Raw genomic sequence first — 18,195 nt, 5'->3', positions numbered from 1 at the left:
AGCCAACTTTTTCCTAAGCTTATTTTTCCTGCTGCTAGTTTACACCGCAGTTTCCTTTGACATATAGGTATATCAAAGTTCACATTCCCTGACCATCTGAAAAAAAATATTTTCCCGGCTTCTCGCTCGACGTAAATATACTGGTTAATTTGCACACGCAGTGCTCCTTTCAGTTGATTCATGAAAATAATTCAACAGCATTCGAGGACGTCATTTAATTCCTCCATTGTTCAGAACTTCAGATGTTTGCATGGAAAAAGGAAACACGTGCAGAGCGACTAATCTCTCTGACTATATGGTGCAACAGCAGTACTCCTATATTTTGGGACTGCTATTGCGGTTCAACCTGTTCTAGATCTCCAGCCTTCTCAAAAAATTAAAAAATTCTCGTGATATTTTGCAAGAATGATATCAGAGGTTCTGATTGAGATAATTTTTTACTTCACGTGTATGATGTTTGCAAAGGTCTTAAAGCTATTCACTTTTACTTATGCGACTCTTCATGCTTAGGTTGAGTCTCGATTTGATCTTCTTAACGACTGCCAAATGACCGTTCGTTAAATTTTAGGAACGAGGCCATAGCGGGCGTAGGAATTAGTGCCGGCGTCGATAATTTTGTTGTTTTGATCTTTTTGTACAGACAGCTTGCTCGGCTTCCAAGAGTACTGATGCAAAGGGAGAGCCGGGCACCTTCTTTCGCATTTTTTGCTTGAACTGGATCTAAAGAAGCCTTGCACAGAAGTTTTTTGTTCATGCCATTTGATGGTGTTTTCTGTTAAAATTATTTAGCGCTATGCGGTTAAACGTTATGAAGAACCTGGACCGCCGCGGTGGCTGAGTGGTTATGGCGCTCGGCTGCTGGTCCGAAAGACGCGGGTTCGATCCCGGGCGCGGCGGTCGAATTCCGATGGAGGCGAAATTCTAGAGGCCCGTGTGCTGTGCGACGTCAGTGCACGTTAAAGAACCCCAGGTGGTCGAAATTTCTGGAGCCCTTCACTACGGCGTCTCCCATAGCCTGAGTCGCTTTGGGACGTTAAACCCCCATAAACTAAACTAAACTATTATGAAGAACCCAAGACCAGACTTCGGATGCATTTTAAAGCAGGCTTCTTGCGGATCATGTTTCAATAGCAAGCATTTCACGGCCTGTCATGATGCCTAGTATGCAGCGAGCAATTTGATGGAGGAATAGTGCAAACAAAGGACGGGACATTTGAAGGCACACACGGCGAGCGCTTTCCAGTGTCTCGTGACTTGTTTGCACTATCCTTCCATCAAAATATACCAATACAAACATGGTCAACTTTTCGCTCTGCTACAGTGCGCACATTGCAAAACATTCAAAAATAAAGCACAACAATATTTATCAAGACTCAGAGGTAAGCACTCAATTTTTCAGCACAGCGAACAAGAATTAGTACTTTAGTTATTTTTCACACTGCATAAAATGATTCACTAGCAAAACCCAACAGCTGCTGCACATAACTTTGGCGTGCCTATGAAAACGGTGACGGTATACACAAACGCTTTGTCACCCTTGGCAGATATGGGCGGCAAAGCCGGATGTGTTTTCTAACTAGGCGCTGCGACGTCACCCGGAGTCGTATGTCCAGGCAACACATGTTGTGCAGGTGACGCTGTAGAACCAAGCGCCCCGTCTTAAGTATTCGTTGTCAGTAATTAAGGAACGTGGCTCCTAATCGAGTTATGTAGAATTTCTGCCGTTTTTACTGTCAGCTTACCCTTGCAGTAATGTATAAACATGGGGTTTTGAATCGAAATGATGAAATTTGCGATTATTTGTTCTGGACATCCGAAAAGATCTGAATTGCGCTAAAGTAAGGTAGCATTGTGAACGTGTAAAAACAAAAGCATCATTTATGGTACTCACTCTTAGAAACGCTACCACATTGGAAGCGAAGAAAAGCCTTAAAATCCAAGGTGTCGAAGAATAATGTGCTTTGTTGTACTAAGAGAGATATAGGAGCTGAGCTCATGTCGATCTTGACAACTCCCGAAGGAAGCGCCACAAAACAGTCAATATTGTCGCGTTCGACGGCGACAGGTTTCGTGGCACTCATCCCGGTTGACGAAGGCGTTGGAGCCCAATAAACATCGGTGTCGAAGCAGAAATTCCCACTCCACCCTGTGACACTGGAACGCGGTGCCTTTATCCGTCACCGACGGAGCGGCAAAAAAAAACGGAAGGCGAAGCTGCGAAGGTTCGCACAACTGTGACACCGGCAGCAGGCATCCCCGCTCCCGACGTGTCCGCGAATCGTTGCACTGCGCGCCGCACACGGCCGCAGTGTCAAAGACGGGTGCCGAGGCCAGCGGGCATCTGCCACCCGCAAAGGACCATGGGACACACTTGCGGCCGTCGTAGAACCACCAGTCACCGCGAGCGTCTTCAGCAGTGCAGGCTACGAACCGCGGCTTCTGAACGCAACGGTGCTCAGGAGCCCACCGGCCCTTGACACAGGCCGCCAAGCAGTCCTCGATGGAGGCGAATTGGTTCGGACTGCGGTTGCACACGTGAGCCCTCTGCACTGTCGCAGATAGGCACGATCCTTCGTCCGGGTCATAGAAGAACTGCGCCGCTCCGTTGACATTGCAGAAGAACTTGTGGACGGTTGGGCAGACTGTGCCATCCTTGTCGTTGCTGCTCTGCATGCGGAGAAGTAAGCTTTGATTATCCGCTCCTAGCGTGGCTCTCTACCATGGTAAGTTACTGGGCAGTGGATGGTACTGAGCACATAAGCAGCGCTAGTGCTGACTGGGGCAGATGCACAGTTTCCTTCCCAAATATATAGGCTACGGAGCTCATGGCCCGAGTGGACATCAAATATTTTTGCGAGGTTCATGTGTTACTTTTGTCATCTGCTTCCCAAAAGTGAAGAAGCACGCATACGGATGGATGAACCTTGAGCCGATCCGTGTGTTTCTTGACTTAGTCTTGTTGACCATCCGGCGGATTATGATTAAGAACATGCCGAACGAACTCGCTCCAAAGGATATATGTTCACGGATATGTTCCGTGTTAAGAATATGATGTGTGTAAACAGGCGAGAACTGTTAATTTTGGCAAGCTTTCCAGGAGTGACGGAGCGGAAAAGCTGTTGAAAGTAATATTACGGTCGGCAGCGGTTACGATCGCATTAGTAATCCGGTTGCTTTGCTGAAAACTCTACGAGTGAACACTAGCGTAAGTGAACATTCTTCAGAGATGAAAGTAGAACTATGTTTTTCTACAATAACTGGCAATTTTTTTCAGATTACCTCTTCCTATCTCTCCGCACTACCGTCAGGATATGAGAGGAATATTGCTGCTGCAGCCTAATGTTCCAGCGCAAAAAACCTTATTTCTCCCTTGTTCATCGCTGCATACGCTCCGCCATTAATACTGCGTTAAGTCTAAAAACACTTTTAATAGGCTGGGGTCATATCGCGTGAACACTGTGAGCCCGAAATGGGGAAGGACTTTTCCAAACTTGTTTCAACAGCCGATGGTTCATTGATATAGAGGATAAAGAACAGGCATAGATAGGTACTTGCGGAGCGAAAGACATATTCTCTCCAAAGCCGGTGGTGTGCGGAAATGCCGAAAAACTTTACTAGCCGAACTGAAACACTGGTCTGCCTCGAGACTGAAGTCAATATATTTTAGGCTTAGATTGCGAAAATGCGTTATGATTTTTATTTCAGCCTAGCGTGGACTTCAGATACGTTACAGTCTTTGATACGCATGTTATTGCTTTGAAACTTGCTCTAGGTCGAGTTAAAATCAGTGGTTTGAATCAGGCTTGTTAGGCAAAATATACCGCCCTCTGTGGAAGACAAACGGGTACACATGGCACTGTCACGGCCTTACGGCGCGCAAGTCTAGAAGCCACGGAGGAAGACTTGACTTGCTCCGTGCTAGAAGTTGAGCTCGAGAAAATTGCTAAAAATGAAACAATATTATACCGCAGAACAATGCTAATCGTGTCCTATGCAGTAAAAGACGTTTTTTAGGACTTTTGTATTACACTTTGGCACATATATGTCAAAACTCTGCTGAGACCAGAAGAAACTAGCCCCATGTCACTATGCAGACAGTACTGCCGAAAAAGATAAAATGAAGAATTCAGTTTGAGGCTCTCCTAGACACTGCGTTACATGACCATTAAAAACTGAAAAAAATCTACCGAAATCTAACGAACAGCGGACCTAACGTGGACAGAAGAATTAAGAGAATAGAAGGAATAAACTACCTTCTGCAGTGTGACAAAAAAAGTTACTGGTAAACGTTCCTGGCAGCCCAAAATGAGGCTTAAGCTACTTTTGTGAAATATTTTCTATCTTCAGGAGGAGTTTTCAGACTACCTTAGGCAAAAAATAAAATTGGCGGGATTCGTTTCAGTTTGTGTATCAACGGGCAAAAACACGGTTTAACTCAACTGCAATGTCAGGTGCGATGAAAACTCGCAATTTTCCCAACTCCGTCGCTTATTCCACTCCCCAAAAAGGTCTCTCACTACATTACGGTGCAATTAAACCTTTCTAGTTGTTTGTAACACACCTCGCCGTCCATGTTGATGGAGTTTGTATACATGCATGCTACCTCTAATTTTTGTGATACGTTTTGTGCTTATGTTTAAAGTTGACGAAGGAAATTATTTCTATTTGAACAAGCATTATGGTTCGAGCGGTTCTTTTTAGTACGCGTCGTTTATAATTAGTCTTACCTGTTTAATGCAACCTTCAAGCCATAGTTGTTTTTTTGTGGTTGTAAAGCTAATTTCTAAATGCTTTACTACGCGCCAGTCAGTTGCTAAGATACAAAAAATCAATTAACTCTTCCAGGAGGGGACGAGAAACAGCATTTAATAAAACATCGAGATGGGTCGTTGGGATTTTTTTCACCATGTAACTAGACATATTCATTATATTTGTGGCCACGGGTGTTTAGAAAATACTTGGTTTGGTGTAGTAGAACTAAAGCTAATAATGGCTTGCATTACACACAATATTAAAATGTACGGAAAATGAAATCTGCGCGACCCACAACCGTCTGGACGTTTCCTAATCATTCTCCGCAGAGGGTAGCTGTACGTGACGGAACTAAGGACTCATAATTCTTGAGGGCGGGCAATCGATTTACGTGTTCAAAACAGGAAATGAAAGCCATGATAAACATAGTTGTGCGTTAGTTTTTGAAGGTGGTAATCTACCTTGACCTTCGATGCTTCATCATGAACTAATCACGCGCGCAACCTGTACATATTTATTATTGCGTAAATAGTTTTTGTGTATACTACCTCTCCACCCTATTTTCTCTGCCTGTCCCCTCACCTCTCTCATTTCATTTGTCCATTCTGCCAGCTATCCTTTATTTCCGCTGTCCAAGCTTAGGTGCTTCAGTATCGGTGGCAGATGGCGGGGTTAGCGAAAACCTTTTCCTTTATTTTTATTATTATTTTAATCAACCCCTACTACTACTTGACCATCGGGTGTATCCTACCAGTCAGCACCACTCGCGTGCGCTTATCTTCGTTTAGTTGCAATACGCACGGGGGAATCACTGACGTTAGTAGTAGGGACGGGTGGATCCTTCATGCCTTGCTTGTCTGAAGCCGTTTCGTTCGCGCCTGGTGACCGATCAGGCGCTGTGGTTTGCTCGGGCACCCGTGTCGGCGTCGGCTTCTCAGTGGTCATGTTCCCAAGACTGGTCTTGCTGGTAGTGCGGGTCGTATGGCCTCCGCTGCTCTCAGTTGTTGGTGAACGCGTTTCCGTTGGCGGTTGGGTGGTGGTATGCGTCTCGGGTGAACTGGGTGCATCTTTCATCTTCAAGGAGCCCTAGAAATAAATAACTTTAATATTAGCCATACGTTTTTAGGAAAAGTCTATTGATACCTAATGTAGTCGCAGTTGCTCCTGCTATGAGTAGATTGCTGTATTCAAGGCTTCATGACTGCAGTGCTCGTAAGGCCGACAACCAACACCGATCAAATCATCTCGCCTATACTACAAGTGTAAAAAGATTAATCTTCCTCTTAAATAGAAATATATCTAGAGAGCGCCATAAATCAGAGGAGTTAAAAAAAATAGTGCTCTCGATCAGCCCAAGTTACCTACAAACCCAGTGGGTGAGCATTCGCCAGTAGGTGAGTATTCGCCTAAAAACACAAAGAGAACAAAGTTAAGTCTAGCGTGACCTATACGTCATGCTGCAAGCTCACTCCCTAACAAGGGTGACTAAAATCATTTAAGTTCTGCTTGCCGCAAGCCATCATGCAGCACACTATCTCCACGACCACGGCGTTCCGAATAAATGAATACCTGTCCAAGACTTTTGAATAGTGCAGCCGAGTCACCTGGTGAGGCGCAGGTGCATCCGTAGGTGGCGGGCCCAGCGTCAGGTCGAAGATGCGCGGGTCAGGCTTGCGCAACTTGTTGACTTGGTTCCCACCAACCGAGAGTGTGTCTTCTGTCATATCTGCTGTGCGCGCGTACATGTGAATGCCGACCACGATCACCGCCGAGGTGAGCAGGATCGCCAGACTGGTGAGCATGCGCACAATAACACGGGGAACCTGCGCATTGCAAAAAAGGGCACAATGTCGTTAAGAAAGGGGGGGGGGGAGAGCTACTTAGTCCATTGTGTTCAGGCCTCCGGTTTCAGTGCGGGAGCATGAATAGTGGCCATTCCGGGCATTAAGACATAGTGTGTTCGTACGTTTGTCTGAAGCCTGCTTTGTGGCAGGCTGCCCAACCGATTGTAAGGAACCATCCCAGGTGTGTATATATACATACACATACATATATATATATATATATATATATATATATATATATATATATATATATATATATATAATATAAACACCAAGTGTCGTAGCTGAATCTAACCAAGCTGAATGTAACCAACCACGGAATGTTCCAGCGGCGTGAAATCCAGTGTGGTTTGTTTACAGTCGCGTGACATAGCAGTACATTTTTCGTTATTCATAGATAATAATTATGTCTAATTAGCTAACTTTTCAACTTTTGACTTAAAATCAGCTGACGCAAACGTTCGTGCAAAGTTACCGTTTACGTAAAGTAGTTTTTTACCTGCCTTAAACCATAACTCGCACAATAGACAACACCACGCGACAACGGTGGAACTTGAACCTCGCAAGATATGTGTTAGAGAACGAAATCCTTTTTTCTTCTGAAGAGAGCCCCCCGATGAGCCTTTGTGTGCACATTGGGGCGGAGATGTGAGCCAACAGCTGTTTACGCGATGGCTTCCTTTTAAAGCCAGTAAATGAAGCTACGTCAATCGTACCTTGGTGGAAACAACGCTGCTAGCTGTTTTTCGAGATGATCTGCAACTTTTCCATTGACACTTCTTTCCTCAATAACTATAAAATCGGCTATCTAGACCCATCTAATTGACTTTAAAGATCGAAAAAAGGATACTTCTGACTAGGCCATGCGACACTGAACAACCCTCAGTTGGTTTCACTGGTGGTTTCACTGGGCTAGAACACTCGTCTTTTATTTAAAGCTTGGTGTCATTTAGCTGCGACACCTGGCGTATATACTACGGACTTAATGGGATTAGCCAATGGAACTAATCAGCGAGGCCATGTGACGCCAAAATATTGTGACGTCATCCATACGTCTTATGACGTCATGCCTACAGCCAATCAGAGTACAGCAACAAAAAGTACACATCGTCTAGTGATAGCATCGGAGATCGAAGAGTGGCGATGGGATGTTAACGGAGAGGGAAAGTAGGTGTTGAAAGGCTGAGCCACCGACATAGCGGCAAACGCTAATGCTTCCGCATTTCTACAATGCAGTCTCTGCAGTCTTTGGCGCTCGGCTGCTGACCCGAAAGGCGTGGGTTTCGATCCCGACCGCAGCGGTCGAATTTCGATGAAAGCGAAATTCTAGAGGCCCGTTTACTGTGCGATGTCAGCGCACGTTAAAGAACCCCAAGTGGTCGAAATTTCCGGAGCCCTTCACTACGGCGTCTCATAGCCCGAGTCGCTCTGGGAGGTTAGACCAATATAAACCTAAACCAAACCATCTCGCCATTTCTTCACACAGAGACAGGCTGGCGCCAACTATGAACTGCAACTCAGTAACTATCAACTATAATCAGTTAGTAGCTGACGCCAGTCTTGTCTCTTCACGTTCTCATTTGTGCAAGAGCTAACAGCACGACCAGTCTAAAGCCGCAGCAGAAGAAATCAGGAAAATTGAGTGTATAGATGGTTTATGGTGGTTTAACGTCCCAAAGCATCCAATGCTATGAGGAACGCCGTAGTGAAGGGCTCTGGAAATTTCGACCCCCTGGGGTTCTTTAACGTGCACTGGGATGTATTACGCACAACTGTCTCTATGGCTTTGTAGGCACTTCGCTCATTCTACGGAAGTTGAAACCTATTAGATTCTTTCAATTAACACGAAGGGACGCGAAAATGGTTCATATCCTTTTAGTACGTTTTGTTTTAAGCGCAGGATAAAAAAAACACGATAAACGTCGCCCAATCTCTACAGTGCGCATGCATGCCGAAACTTGCGCCTCTGAAGCAGTCTTGGTATCACTTCATCGAGCCGCGCCTGGGGCAGAAGGAAAACAAACCAACAAAAAAGTCTGGCCGCAAGAAAAGCGACGACGCGCCGTCTGCCCATGGAAGTGGCGCCACAGTTCTATCGCTGATAAGTGAGTCAGCGCCGACCGCCATTGAAAAGGCCTGCAGTCGACAGTAGTGGGCATGCGCAAGTGGCTGATTCGCGGTTAAAAATGCCACCGACGAAGACCGCCGGTCATTCTTCGTGTTTGCTAGGAGCGAGAGCTTATTTTCGCCGTAAAAGCGGAAGTGGTGCTGGACCTGCCTCTGTGCGCGTTTCCAATGGGTTGCTGTGATTTTGACCGTCTACCGGAGACGCATGGATGCCGTTGCACTCACGGACTACCGACGACTGCCGAGGAATACGCCTCTCCGAGCCAGGCCGTCGGCATCGAAGGTGAGTGCGAGGCAAGGCCTCGCGGCGAGGGCGACATGTTTCCGTGAAACCTTTTAGTCAAAATTTAAGCTTCACTCGCACTGTTCCCGCGAGCATTGAATAATAACCAGCAAACAACACGCAGCATGTAGAGGAGAGGTTTCATGGGCTGTCGCCATCGGGTTTCTGGTTCGTGACGCAAGCGAGGCGAGCTAGGATTCGCGGCGCGCATTCAGCTCTAGGTTTAGCTCACACTAGTCAGGTCAGCTTTAGGTATTGAGCCAGCGACGAAACTTCGTATGCAGGGTGTTTCACCTAAGACTTTGCGCAGTTTTTGAAAGTGGGCAGTTTGAGTTAGAAGAGCGCCTTTTCCGGCATAACTTTGCCGGCGGCGTGGTGCGTCGGAGTACAGCTAAGGCGTGGTAACTAGCACGCTGGTTAAGTAATACTGAATAGTTTAATAACCGCCTTTTTCTTTTGGGTTCCTTGATAGTTGAGGGACGTGTAGCCTACCGCAAGTTTTATCCATTTCAGTTTTTGGAATTTTGGGGGCGTGGTTTCCCTCGGCCCTGTGGCCCAACTAATATTGGCTACATCACACAAAAGTACGTGCGCGAGAGGCCTACGGGCTTAGCAACCTTTGCACGTAACTCGTGGAAATAGCCAAAATTTGTTAGGCCACAGCGCCGAGGGTGGCTGCGTTTTCGAAATTCTGGAGTGTTCTGGATGTTGCTTACGGTGGGCTGCACGTCTCTAAGATATTGGGGGATTTAACAGTGATAGTTAGAAGGTTGACTATTCAGTGCTGCTTAACCGGCACTCTAGTTATCCCGCTTTGGCTGTATTATGATGCACTACGCCGCTGGTGCACTACGCACTATGCCGAAAGGGTCGCCCTTCTACCTCAAAAAGCCTATTTTTGGGAATTGCGTGCGGTCTTGGGTGAACACACCCGGTATGGAGAGCTTTGCTCGCTGCCTCAACGGGGTTTATATATGCGAGCTCGCTATCGTTTGTGTCACGAAACAAAAGCTCGTTCCGAACGCCGTTGCGACCAAGCCACTATGTCGTGCAGCCGAACTCCCGGGCGCACATATTCTTTTGAGACATGTGGCTTGTGGCCGTACACGGTGCTCGGAAATTCTCGCCAGCCTCGTCGAGCAACTCCGAAGAACGGACGCTGCCTACGGTCTGCGGCACATCGTGTTTCCGCTGCAGCCAAGGTCTGTTCGGTTTTCTTAATTGTTTCAGCCCCGCGGCGCAACGGCTTCAGTCGCGCTCACTTAGCCCACCACGGTGAGTACATGGAAGTGCGATATGCATGCGTGTATGTCATTCCTTGTTCTTTTTTTCTTTGCAGATGTGCTCATTCCAGCATTCCCGCACTTAATCCAACGGCACTGGTGCATTCGGCCCGCAATGTCATCTGGACTGATATGGCAGTTGCGGGTCGTGCAAGGTTCCTTTCGTGCACCCTCTGCCTCCTGTCACAAACGTTGTACTGTCGGCTGCTTTGACTGCACTGCATCGCAGCGTCCTTTCCCGCGTTTTCGGTAAGCAGGACCACGACTTATCGAAACGAAACTGGCATGGCTGCAGATGAAAGCAGTGCCCCCCAAGGCTGCTTAATACCATGGCGCCGCTGAAGACGGTCCAGGATGTAGTTCAGTGGAAGATCTCGTGGAATAAGCCACGTTCGTTCCCGACAGTGCAGCTAGTGTACAGTGCGACCCTTTGATGACTTCGGAATGCTGACGACATCCATGGCTACATGAAGAGGGCTTGATCGCTCTGGTTGGTGCATGGTGATGGAAATGGTTGCACAGTGCTAGCAGACGGGATGGAAGAGAACACAGAATATGTCTGTTATTCTCTTGCGTCTCGTCTGTTCGCTCTGCTCGGTCGTTTCCATCTATGGTTGCATTTCGCAAAGGTTCCCTTTTTGTTCTTTGCAGACATGCCGGCTTAGGGTCTCACTTACACAAGGACACCACGGAGCCGCCTCAGCAACTGCGAGCTCAGAACTCTGGTCTCGGTCCGGCATTCATGTACCGCTCAAGATACTCCCTTCTTGGCTCGCGTTGCTGCTGCCTCCGGCCACAAACGCTGTACTGTCGGCTGTTTTGACTGCACTGCATCGCAGCGTCGTTTTCTGCGTTTTCGGTAAGCGAGACCGCGACTTATCGAAACGTGAAAACTGGCATGGCTGCAGATGAAAGCAGTACCCCCTAAGGCTGCTCAATACCATGGCGCCGCTGAAGGTCTAAGATGTAGTTCAGTCGAAGCTCGCGTGGAATAAGCCACGTTCGTTCCCGGCAGTGCAGCCAGTGTACAGTGTGACCCTCGGACGACTTTGAAACACTCACGGCATCTATGGTTGCAAGAAGAGGCTTGATCGGTCTGGTTGGTGCATGTTGATGCAAACGTCCGAACAGCGCTCACAGACCGGATGGAAGAGAACACAGAGCGTGTTCTCTTCCATCCCGTCTGTTCACGTTGTTCAGGCGTTTCCTTCTATGGCTTCATTTGGCGAAGGTTTCTTTTATCTTTCCAGATATCGTGGCTCAGAGTCTTCCTTGGATGAGGAGAGCACGGAGCCGACTCTGGAAGTCCGAGCTCGGATCTGTGGCCCCGGTCCGGCGCCTATGCACGACGCAAGGCAGTCCTTTCCTGCCCCGCCCGTCTTTTTAGCTCTCTTGATACCAGGAGTAGGGTGGTAAGTGCAAATGAATCGAAGCCGGCGTGGCATGCCACACTTTTGCTCCCGACAGTACGGAAAGTGTGCAGCGTGTCCGTAGGAAGCCTGTGTAGCATACGCCCGACATCCATGTTTTCCACTTGTCGTTGCAGATACGCCAACTTAAGTTCTCTGAGCCGCGTCGGAAAGTACGAGCTCTGATGTCTGGCCCTGTTCGGTATCCATGCAACACGCAGGATGTTCAATTCCTGCCTCACGTGTGCCTCCTTTCCACAGAAGAGCTGTATCTACTCAAGTCTGCTATGAATCTACTACAGTTAGTGCTTGGTCTGTTCGCCGCTCGTTCAATATAAATTGTTATTTTCGGGCTTGTCTCCGTCCTACTTATTCGTATTGCTACCAGTCACCCATGTTAGGCTTATTTCATCAAATTCAGCAGCATATGGTGTCCTTGTGTATGGCCACACACTACAGGGTTTATCTCCACTTCACCACATTCGCACAAGTCGTGCATGTATTGCACCTACACTGGAGTCAGTCGGATATCACACAGCAAGCATTCCTTTTGTGTTGGTAATACTCTTGATATCCGCAAATACTTTCCTTCAAGCAAACGTCTCGGCAACATCATTACGAGCTATAGGCGTTTCCATTCACTTCATAAGTTTCGCCTTTCATTGTTGATTGCACCAATCTGGTCGAATGTCCAGTTGTTTGGCGTTACTTTACAAACCACACAACAATTTGATCAAAATCGCTCATTCCCAATTACTACAAAACGGTATTATTCGTGCCTGTGCAGTTCAAAAGCACACCTTCTCATCGGTGCAGTCATTCCCGATCACCTGTATATGCTAATTAACACCTTTTGCATACTTTCAAGGGGGCCCCTTCACCAGGCAGGGTGGACGTCAGTCCGGCTCTTTTGCGGTGTGCAAGGCTGCTTTCTTCTTTACAATAATTTCGATTCTTTTTGTGTACTTCGGTTTTTTTCCCTGCCTTCGTTTGCTTTGTTTTTGACTTGCCTCTTTGTATCTGAGGCTTTCCGTTTTTCTATTTGGGTATATAGAGATGCTCTGTGTGCTTCACTGTGTCTTGAGTCAGTACGGACGTTTGGTTGAAATAAAGGGAAAGCATGAAAACTTGTGGAACGTGCTCAGAAGAGAAAGGCGAAGCATGGGTTCTAAAAAAAAAAGAAATCTGGCATGCCTCAACGATGTGGCCCATGAATGACCTCCTTGAAGACATGTGCAGAATAACTTTCTAATCACCGGTTGTGCATCACGGCGGCACATGGGCTTCACCTCGTTCCCGGGGCCTACCAGCCGGGTGTGGACACCGACGGTCTCTACGCTGCTGCTTCCAGTCAATCCAACGCGAGTGCCTAGTCGGCGCCTCTTGGACATCGACGCGATGGCCTGCTGACCCGGATCGTCATCGCCGCTGCGACGACTCCTGTGTGCCAGCTCCGAGCTACTGCCGACGTGGTGCAAAGAGCTGCCGCCTTCACCTGTCCCTGTTCGCGGCCATCGACTGCGGGAGGCGGCGCATCGATGCCCTGAGAGTCCAAGTAAGCAAACTGCTCGCAAACCTTGGTTGTCTGTTAGGCCAAGTCAGTTAGCTATTGATAGGACTCTCCCTCTGTTTTGTTTGCATTGTATGTATGAGCGGTATTTACGAGTTCTGCGTCGTATAAAATGTGTCGTTTGCAACCGCCTTGCTTTACTGTTCTACATGTATTATTCATTTTTCTTTTCCAGATAGCTGCCGTGTCTTCGTCACCTCGAGGCTCTCCCCTCTTTGAACCCAGCACTTCAGTATCGGAGCCTCAACTCTCCCGTTGTTTGAGTACGCTTTCTCAATAAGCATTTCTTACTTTCGTTTTGACCTCCTTATAGTTACGTTTTATTGCAAAGCTCATTGCAAATTCTTTTACTTGCATTGGTTTCTTTTCATTTACTCAGCGATAGCTGTTTGCGTGTTGTCCTGTGATGCACGCACTCCCTTGCACCCATGTGCTCTACACACAACTTGCATAGCCGCCATACTAAACCTGAGGCGCAAAATCCTCTTATGCACCATAAAACCCCGGTCCAACTAAACACCCTTAATCCCGACACCCGCACCCGTTGACCACTTACTGTACCCGGCTACTCCTACATACTTCACGCCGGATTACTACACCCGCTTATGTCCCTAGACATATGTTATGGATGGATGAGCGATCGTGCGTGACTCGTGCCTACCGTACCCCACATCCCTACCCTTTGCCACAGGGTAAGCGTCCGGTCACTCGTTGCCGGCCGCACACGCAAAATATCCACGATATTCGTCTTACACCTAAAGGGCAAATGTCAGAGAATTTAATTATTTGGTGCAGAACAAATTTGTTAGGCCAATAGTAATATTCGTTGGATGCTGTCGGCATGCGCGCGCAACTTCCTTGTTTGTGCCGTTTTGTTTACGTTGCCTTTTGTTTCTGCAGGTAGGCCGGCTCTTACTTTCCCGTTCAACACAAGCCAACTGGACGTGCTATTTTGTGAATCGGGACTGGCACAAAATACTTAATTTTGCTGGGTGGCTGAGCAGTTCGGTGCATGCAACTCTGCTGGCCAAATATTTGGAATTTCGCTACGTTCTTCGCTGCATAATAATGAAGATAATTTTTACTTGAACATAAAATGAAGTGCCCATAAGGCGATGCGCGATGCGTAAGAGGAAAAGAAAAACGCGCGCGAAATGCGCCTACCAGCTGTTCTAGTTTGGTTAATCACTATGATTGAGATAAATGGTTGATATATTTATTTTAATGCCTATCACAGCGCACGCGCATCCCAAAAACAATGTATGTGCAGCACCATCGCTCACATGCAAATACTCACTCGTGTGCAAGAAACATTTCGACTACTTTTATTCTTAGAAATTTTTTACATGTCACACGTCGGAACAATGAGGCGATTATTGATCTTGTCTCACACGCGTCTGCATAACGCAACTATTGATGTCAGTCTCCAAATTAATTTTTTGTATTACCTGACTGGCGGAGGGCTTTACTGACAAAAAAAAGATGAAAAGGAGTTTCGTTAGCTCGTCTCAACATTTCCAACAAAAGCATTCCTAACAGGAATGAGCGTATGAACGCAGTTTTTCGCGAACTGGAAGATTTGACTACAATAGTTTCTCATCTACAGGCTTGTATTTTTTTCTATTTACTTTTTTGGTATCGTCAACTGATCGATGTGAGTGAATGAAAACCTTTCAAAGAATTTGCTGCACATTGAACGGATGGACCATTACTTTCAATATTTCCATTATAGTACCTTACAATTTACCAATATTAATTTTTCCCCCAATAATGTAAAACACGTCTAGGAAATATCTAGCATTCCACTGACAGCTCTTGGCCATTTGTGTTAGAGAAATATTCTGGCTAATATTCCTGTTTCGTTTTTTATGGCAGCCCTCAACCGAACAATAAGTTTCTCCACTCTTTGAAAGTCGCGGAATTCCAGCCATGACTCACAACGAGCGGCAACCCCTCTTTTGTGCATTTGCGAGCAGGACGGCACGTGCTCACAATGAGAGAAAGAGCGCCAGCGGTGCGAAAAGTACGCGTACCAGTCGAGACGTTGCTCACTCAATGCGCTCCTCTGGCGACGTGCCCGGACAGAAGTTCGGAAGTGACCGCCAGGGGGAGAGGCGCTACGCGTGCTTCGCCCGCTTTCTGTATCACCGAAATCACGTGACGACCATGATGCTCTGCAGCGCGAGCGAACATCGGGGTTGTTAAGTGGAAGCCCACGGGGCCGATGCCCCCCCCCGCACCTGTTACCAGGAGCGATCATGCCCGGGGAAGGGGGGGGAATCGAGGAATGTACGTCGAGGCGTGACGCCCGCTTAGGGTGAGAGCTGCGCATTCCACTGGGCTCGCGACAGCCCACGGGGAGTCGAGGAATGTACGTCGAGGCGTGACGCCCGCTTAGGGTGAGAGCTGCGCATTCCACTGGGCTCGCGACAGCCCACGGGGCCAATGCCCCCCCTCCCCCCCCCCCCCTCCCGCACCTGTTACCAGGAGCGATCATGCCCGGGGCGGGCCCTGGGCTCCGCCCACTAGTACATACGATGCATTTGCTTTGCTATTGGTCCAAATTGGGCGAGAGCTAGATTACTCAAGCTCCGCCCAATTATCGAAGGGCTTAAAACCTGCGGGAAACGACGACTTGGGACGAGCGCGCCGAGTCTCAAGCTCGGCCGTTTTTAACAGCCTTTTTTAAACAGCCTTTTTTTAAACTGCCTTTTACTCACCTGCCTTTTTATGTCAGTGCCGTCTTTAATAAATAAGTTTTGCTTTGAGAAGTTGGAACTGCTGCCCCAACCGGCAACGTGTCGCCGGACGAAGACCTGAAGTACTCTTCGTACTGCTAAAAGACGTCCCCATCCGAAGGAGAGCAGGGAAGTTTAACTGGGGTGGTGCTATGTCCTTTAGGAGATAGTCCGTGTACACATACACGCGAAGAAAAAACACCGTTTATAGCCAGTGACACGGCTCATAACTATATTGTTTAGATTTCTTCAGCCTTGCCAGAAACTGAACGTAGAGAGAGGAGTACCTAGTCCGCTTGCGCCAAAGCAGCACCACAGTGCACACAGTTGCAGGAAATAAAAATTGAGACACCCGCGATATCTCGAACCGAAAGTAAAGCTGTGCAGTTTCAGGCCGCTGTTTTCCCAAGCGCATGAGTCAACACATGTGTGCGTCACATTGGCATGGCCTTGCGATCTGGCCTCACTTTGTTCGCGTAGTCAAAAATCGGCTCGCTCACCCAGTTATTCATGCTCAATAATTTTGCCATAAGATTGGGTCCAGACTTGTTGCGGCTCATACAAGTCTGTGTTTTCTATCTCAACTGACATGCACGTTCTCTGTCGGCATTGATTAACACGCGCTTTCTCCCTTCCCCACTCTGCTCTATTCCTATCTCTTAACAGTACTTTTTTTATTTAATTGCTCCGCTGTCCTGCCCTTGATTCAATTTCAATCCTTCTAATGAGATAGCGATAGAGTAGTCACCGAGTAACACCGCATATGTCAGGTGCCACGAAATTCTTTTATTGGTCCGGAGTGGTCAAGTGAAATTGTGACGTCATCACAACCTGTTATTGTGGCAGGTGGCAGTTTTATGAATGATTGGTCGAGAGAAGTCACGTGGCCTTTTGATGTCATCAGAACACGCCCACCGGGTGGAGAGCAACAGAGATAAAGAATCGGAATCGGAATGAGAAAAAGGTGCGATAAGTGCAAACCTCGGCGCTACACGTCCGAATATGGTGATGGAGCGACAATTTCAAAAGAAACTGCCGCAGAGAAACAGAGAAATTGATACAGAAACCACGACGATTGTGAAATCATTGCAATCGCATTCCACTCGATAACATTAGTGTCCCCATAGACTTCGTTACCTTGCATGTTTCTGCCCCATAGGATGGTATCGTTGAGATGCAGATTTTTTTTTCTTGAGGGGTACTGGTGAGCTGCATTTGATAGTAAGCTAAACAACGAGAAGCTTTCCTGAGCCCAACAGCATGCACAATCGAACGCCAGCCGAGTTCTCGGATGATGAACTTCTCCTTATTCCTTTGAACAGCAGGAACAGTGTTAGCGAGCTTGTACGCCTTGGACAATTAAAAGCTGGACGCCCCCTCCAGCTGTAGTGAACATTGCGCTGTGCGCATGTTTTTATTGCTGCATCATCAACTAATCACGGGCGCAACCTGTACATATTTATTATTGTGTAAATAGTTTTTGATTGTATTACCTCTCCCTCCTATCCTCTGTATCTGTACTCTCACCTCTTTCATTTCATTTCTCCATTCTGCCAGCTATCCTTTATTTCCGCTGCGCCAGCTCAGGTGCTTCAATACCGATGGCAGATGCCGGGACTAGCAAATACCTTTTCCTTCCTTTTTCTTATTTGAATAATCCACTTTCTACTACTACTACTTGTACGCCCACCACAGCTGAAGGTTGCAGGGAAGTTGGCGGTGCTATGAATTGTTTGCGGCCTCAGGGTTCGCGATAAAGGAATGTCCATTGTGTTTTTTTTTCTGCCCTCCCTCCGACAGCAGAGAAGGGGGCGAGTCACGGGATAAGGGGAGCCAGACAGCGGAGAATTCCGAGAATACGGGAAAGGTCAACCACCCTCCAGGAACATAGACGTCAGGATGCATCCCATTGTGCACCTTCTTGCCGCGAGGCGGGCGCATGTGGTTGGTGAGAGCCATCATAGTCCGCTTAGCATCGCATGGCTTTTTTCACATGTCTGTGGCGACGCTGCTCAAAGTGTAGGGTGTCTCTGGCGCTAGTTGACAGCTTCAGGCGCAGTCAACAAGACATTTTCCCGCTAGCTGCAAACATGAATAATGACACGTCGTTGCCACGAGTCAACCTCAGCCCGCATGAACAGGGGAGGGAGACGCGAGAGACGACCTTTGTACGCGAGTTTTTTTCCGTC

The 18,195-nt window shown here is 47.5% G+C and overlaps 1 protein-coding gene and 1 long non-coding RNA gene across 2 annotated transcripts; one reads left to right on the top strand and one right to left on the bottom strand.

The window, feature by feature from the left end:
- Positions 1-2,037: 2,037 nt before the first annotated feature.
- LOC144105943 (uncharacterized) lies at positions 2,038-6,511 on the bottom strand. Its single transcript, XM_077638883.1, has 3 exons — positions 6,357-6,511; positions 5,554-5,838; positions 2,038-2,667 (listed from the first exon to the last, which is right to left on the bottom strand). The coding sequence occupies exons 1-3, from the start codon at positions 6,495-6,497 to the stop codon at positions 2,038-2,040; spliced, it is 1,056 nt and encodes a 351-aa protein (XP_077495009.1). The 5' UTR covers positions 6,498-6,511.
- Positions 6,512-13,011: 6,500 nt separating this feature from the next.
- LOC144105932 (uncharacterized) lies at positions 13,012-14,376 on the top strand. The gene is made up of 3 exons (XR_013308913.1): positions 13,012-13,253; positions 13,444-13,531; positions 14,169-14,376. It is a non-coding gene; the product is annotated as an uncharacterized LOC144105932 (long non-coding RNA).
- Positions 14,377-18,195: the final 3,819 nt, after the last annotated feature.

This window comes from Amblyomma americanum, chromosome 1 (assembly GCF_052857255.1).
Source record: "Amblyomma americanum isolate KBUSLIRL-KWMA chromosome 1, ASM5285725v1, whole genome shotgun sequence".
NCBI classification, from domain to species: Eukaryota; Metazoa; Arthropoda; class Arachnida; order Ixodida; family Ixodidae; genus Amblyomma; species Amblyomma americanum.
The sequence above is the reverse complement of the archived record's forward strand: the minus strand, read 5'-3'. Positions and strand labels throughout refer to the sequence as shown.

What these genes read in the sequence shown, in the direction of transcription:
- LOC144105943 (XM_077638883.1), bottom strand. Translation starts at nt 6,497, where the DNA reads ATGTACGCGCGCACAGCAGATATGACAGAAGACACACTCTCGGTTGGT. An exon ending in ATGCACCTGCGCCTCACCAG is followed by an intron (nt 5,839 to 6,356) that starts GTGACTCGGCTG and finishes ATTTATTTCTAG; the next exon opens with GGCTCCTTGAAGATGAAAGA. An exon ending in CTAACGTCAGTGATTCCCCC is followed by an intron (nt 2,668 to 5,553) that starts GTGCGTATTGCA and finishes CTCCGCATGCAG; the next exon opens with AGCAGCAACGACAAGGATGG.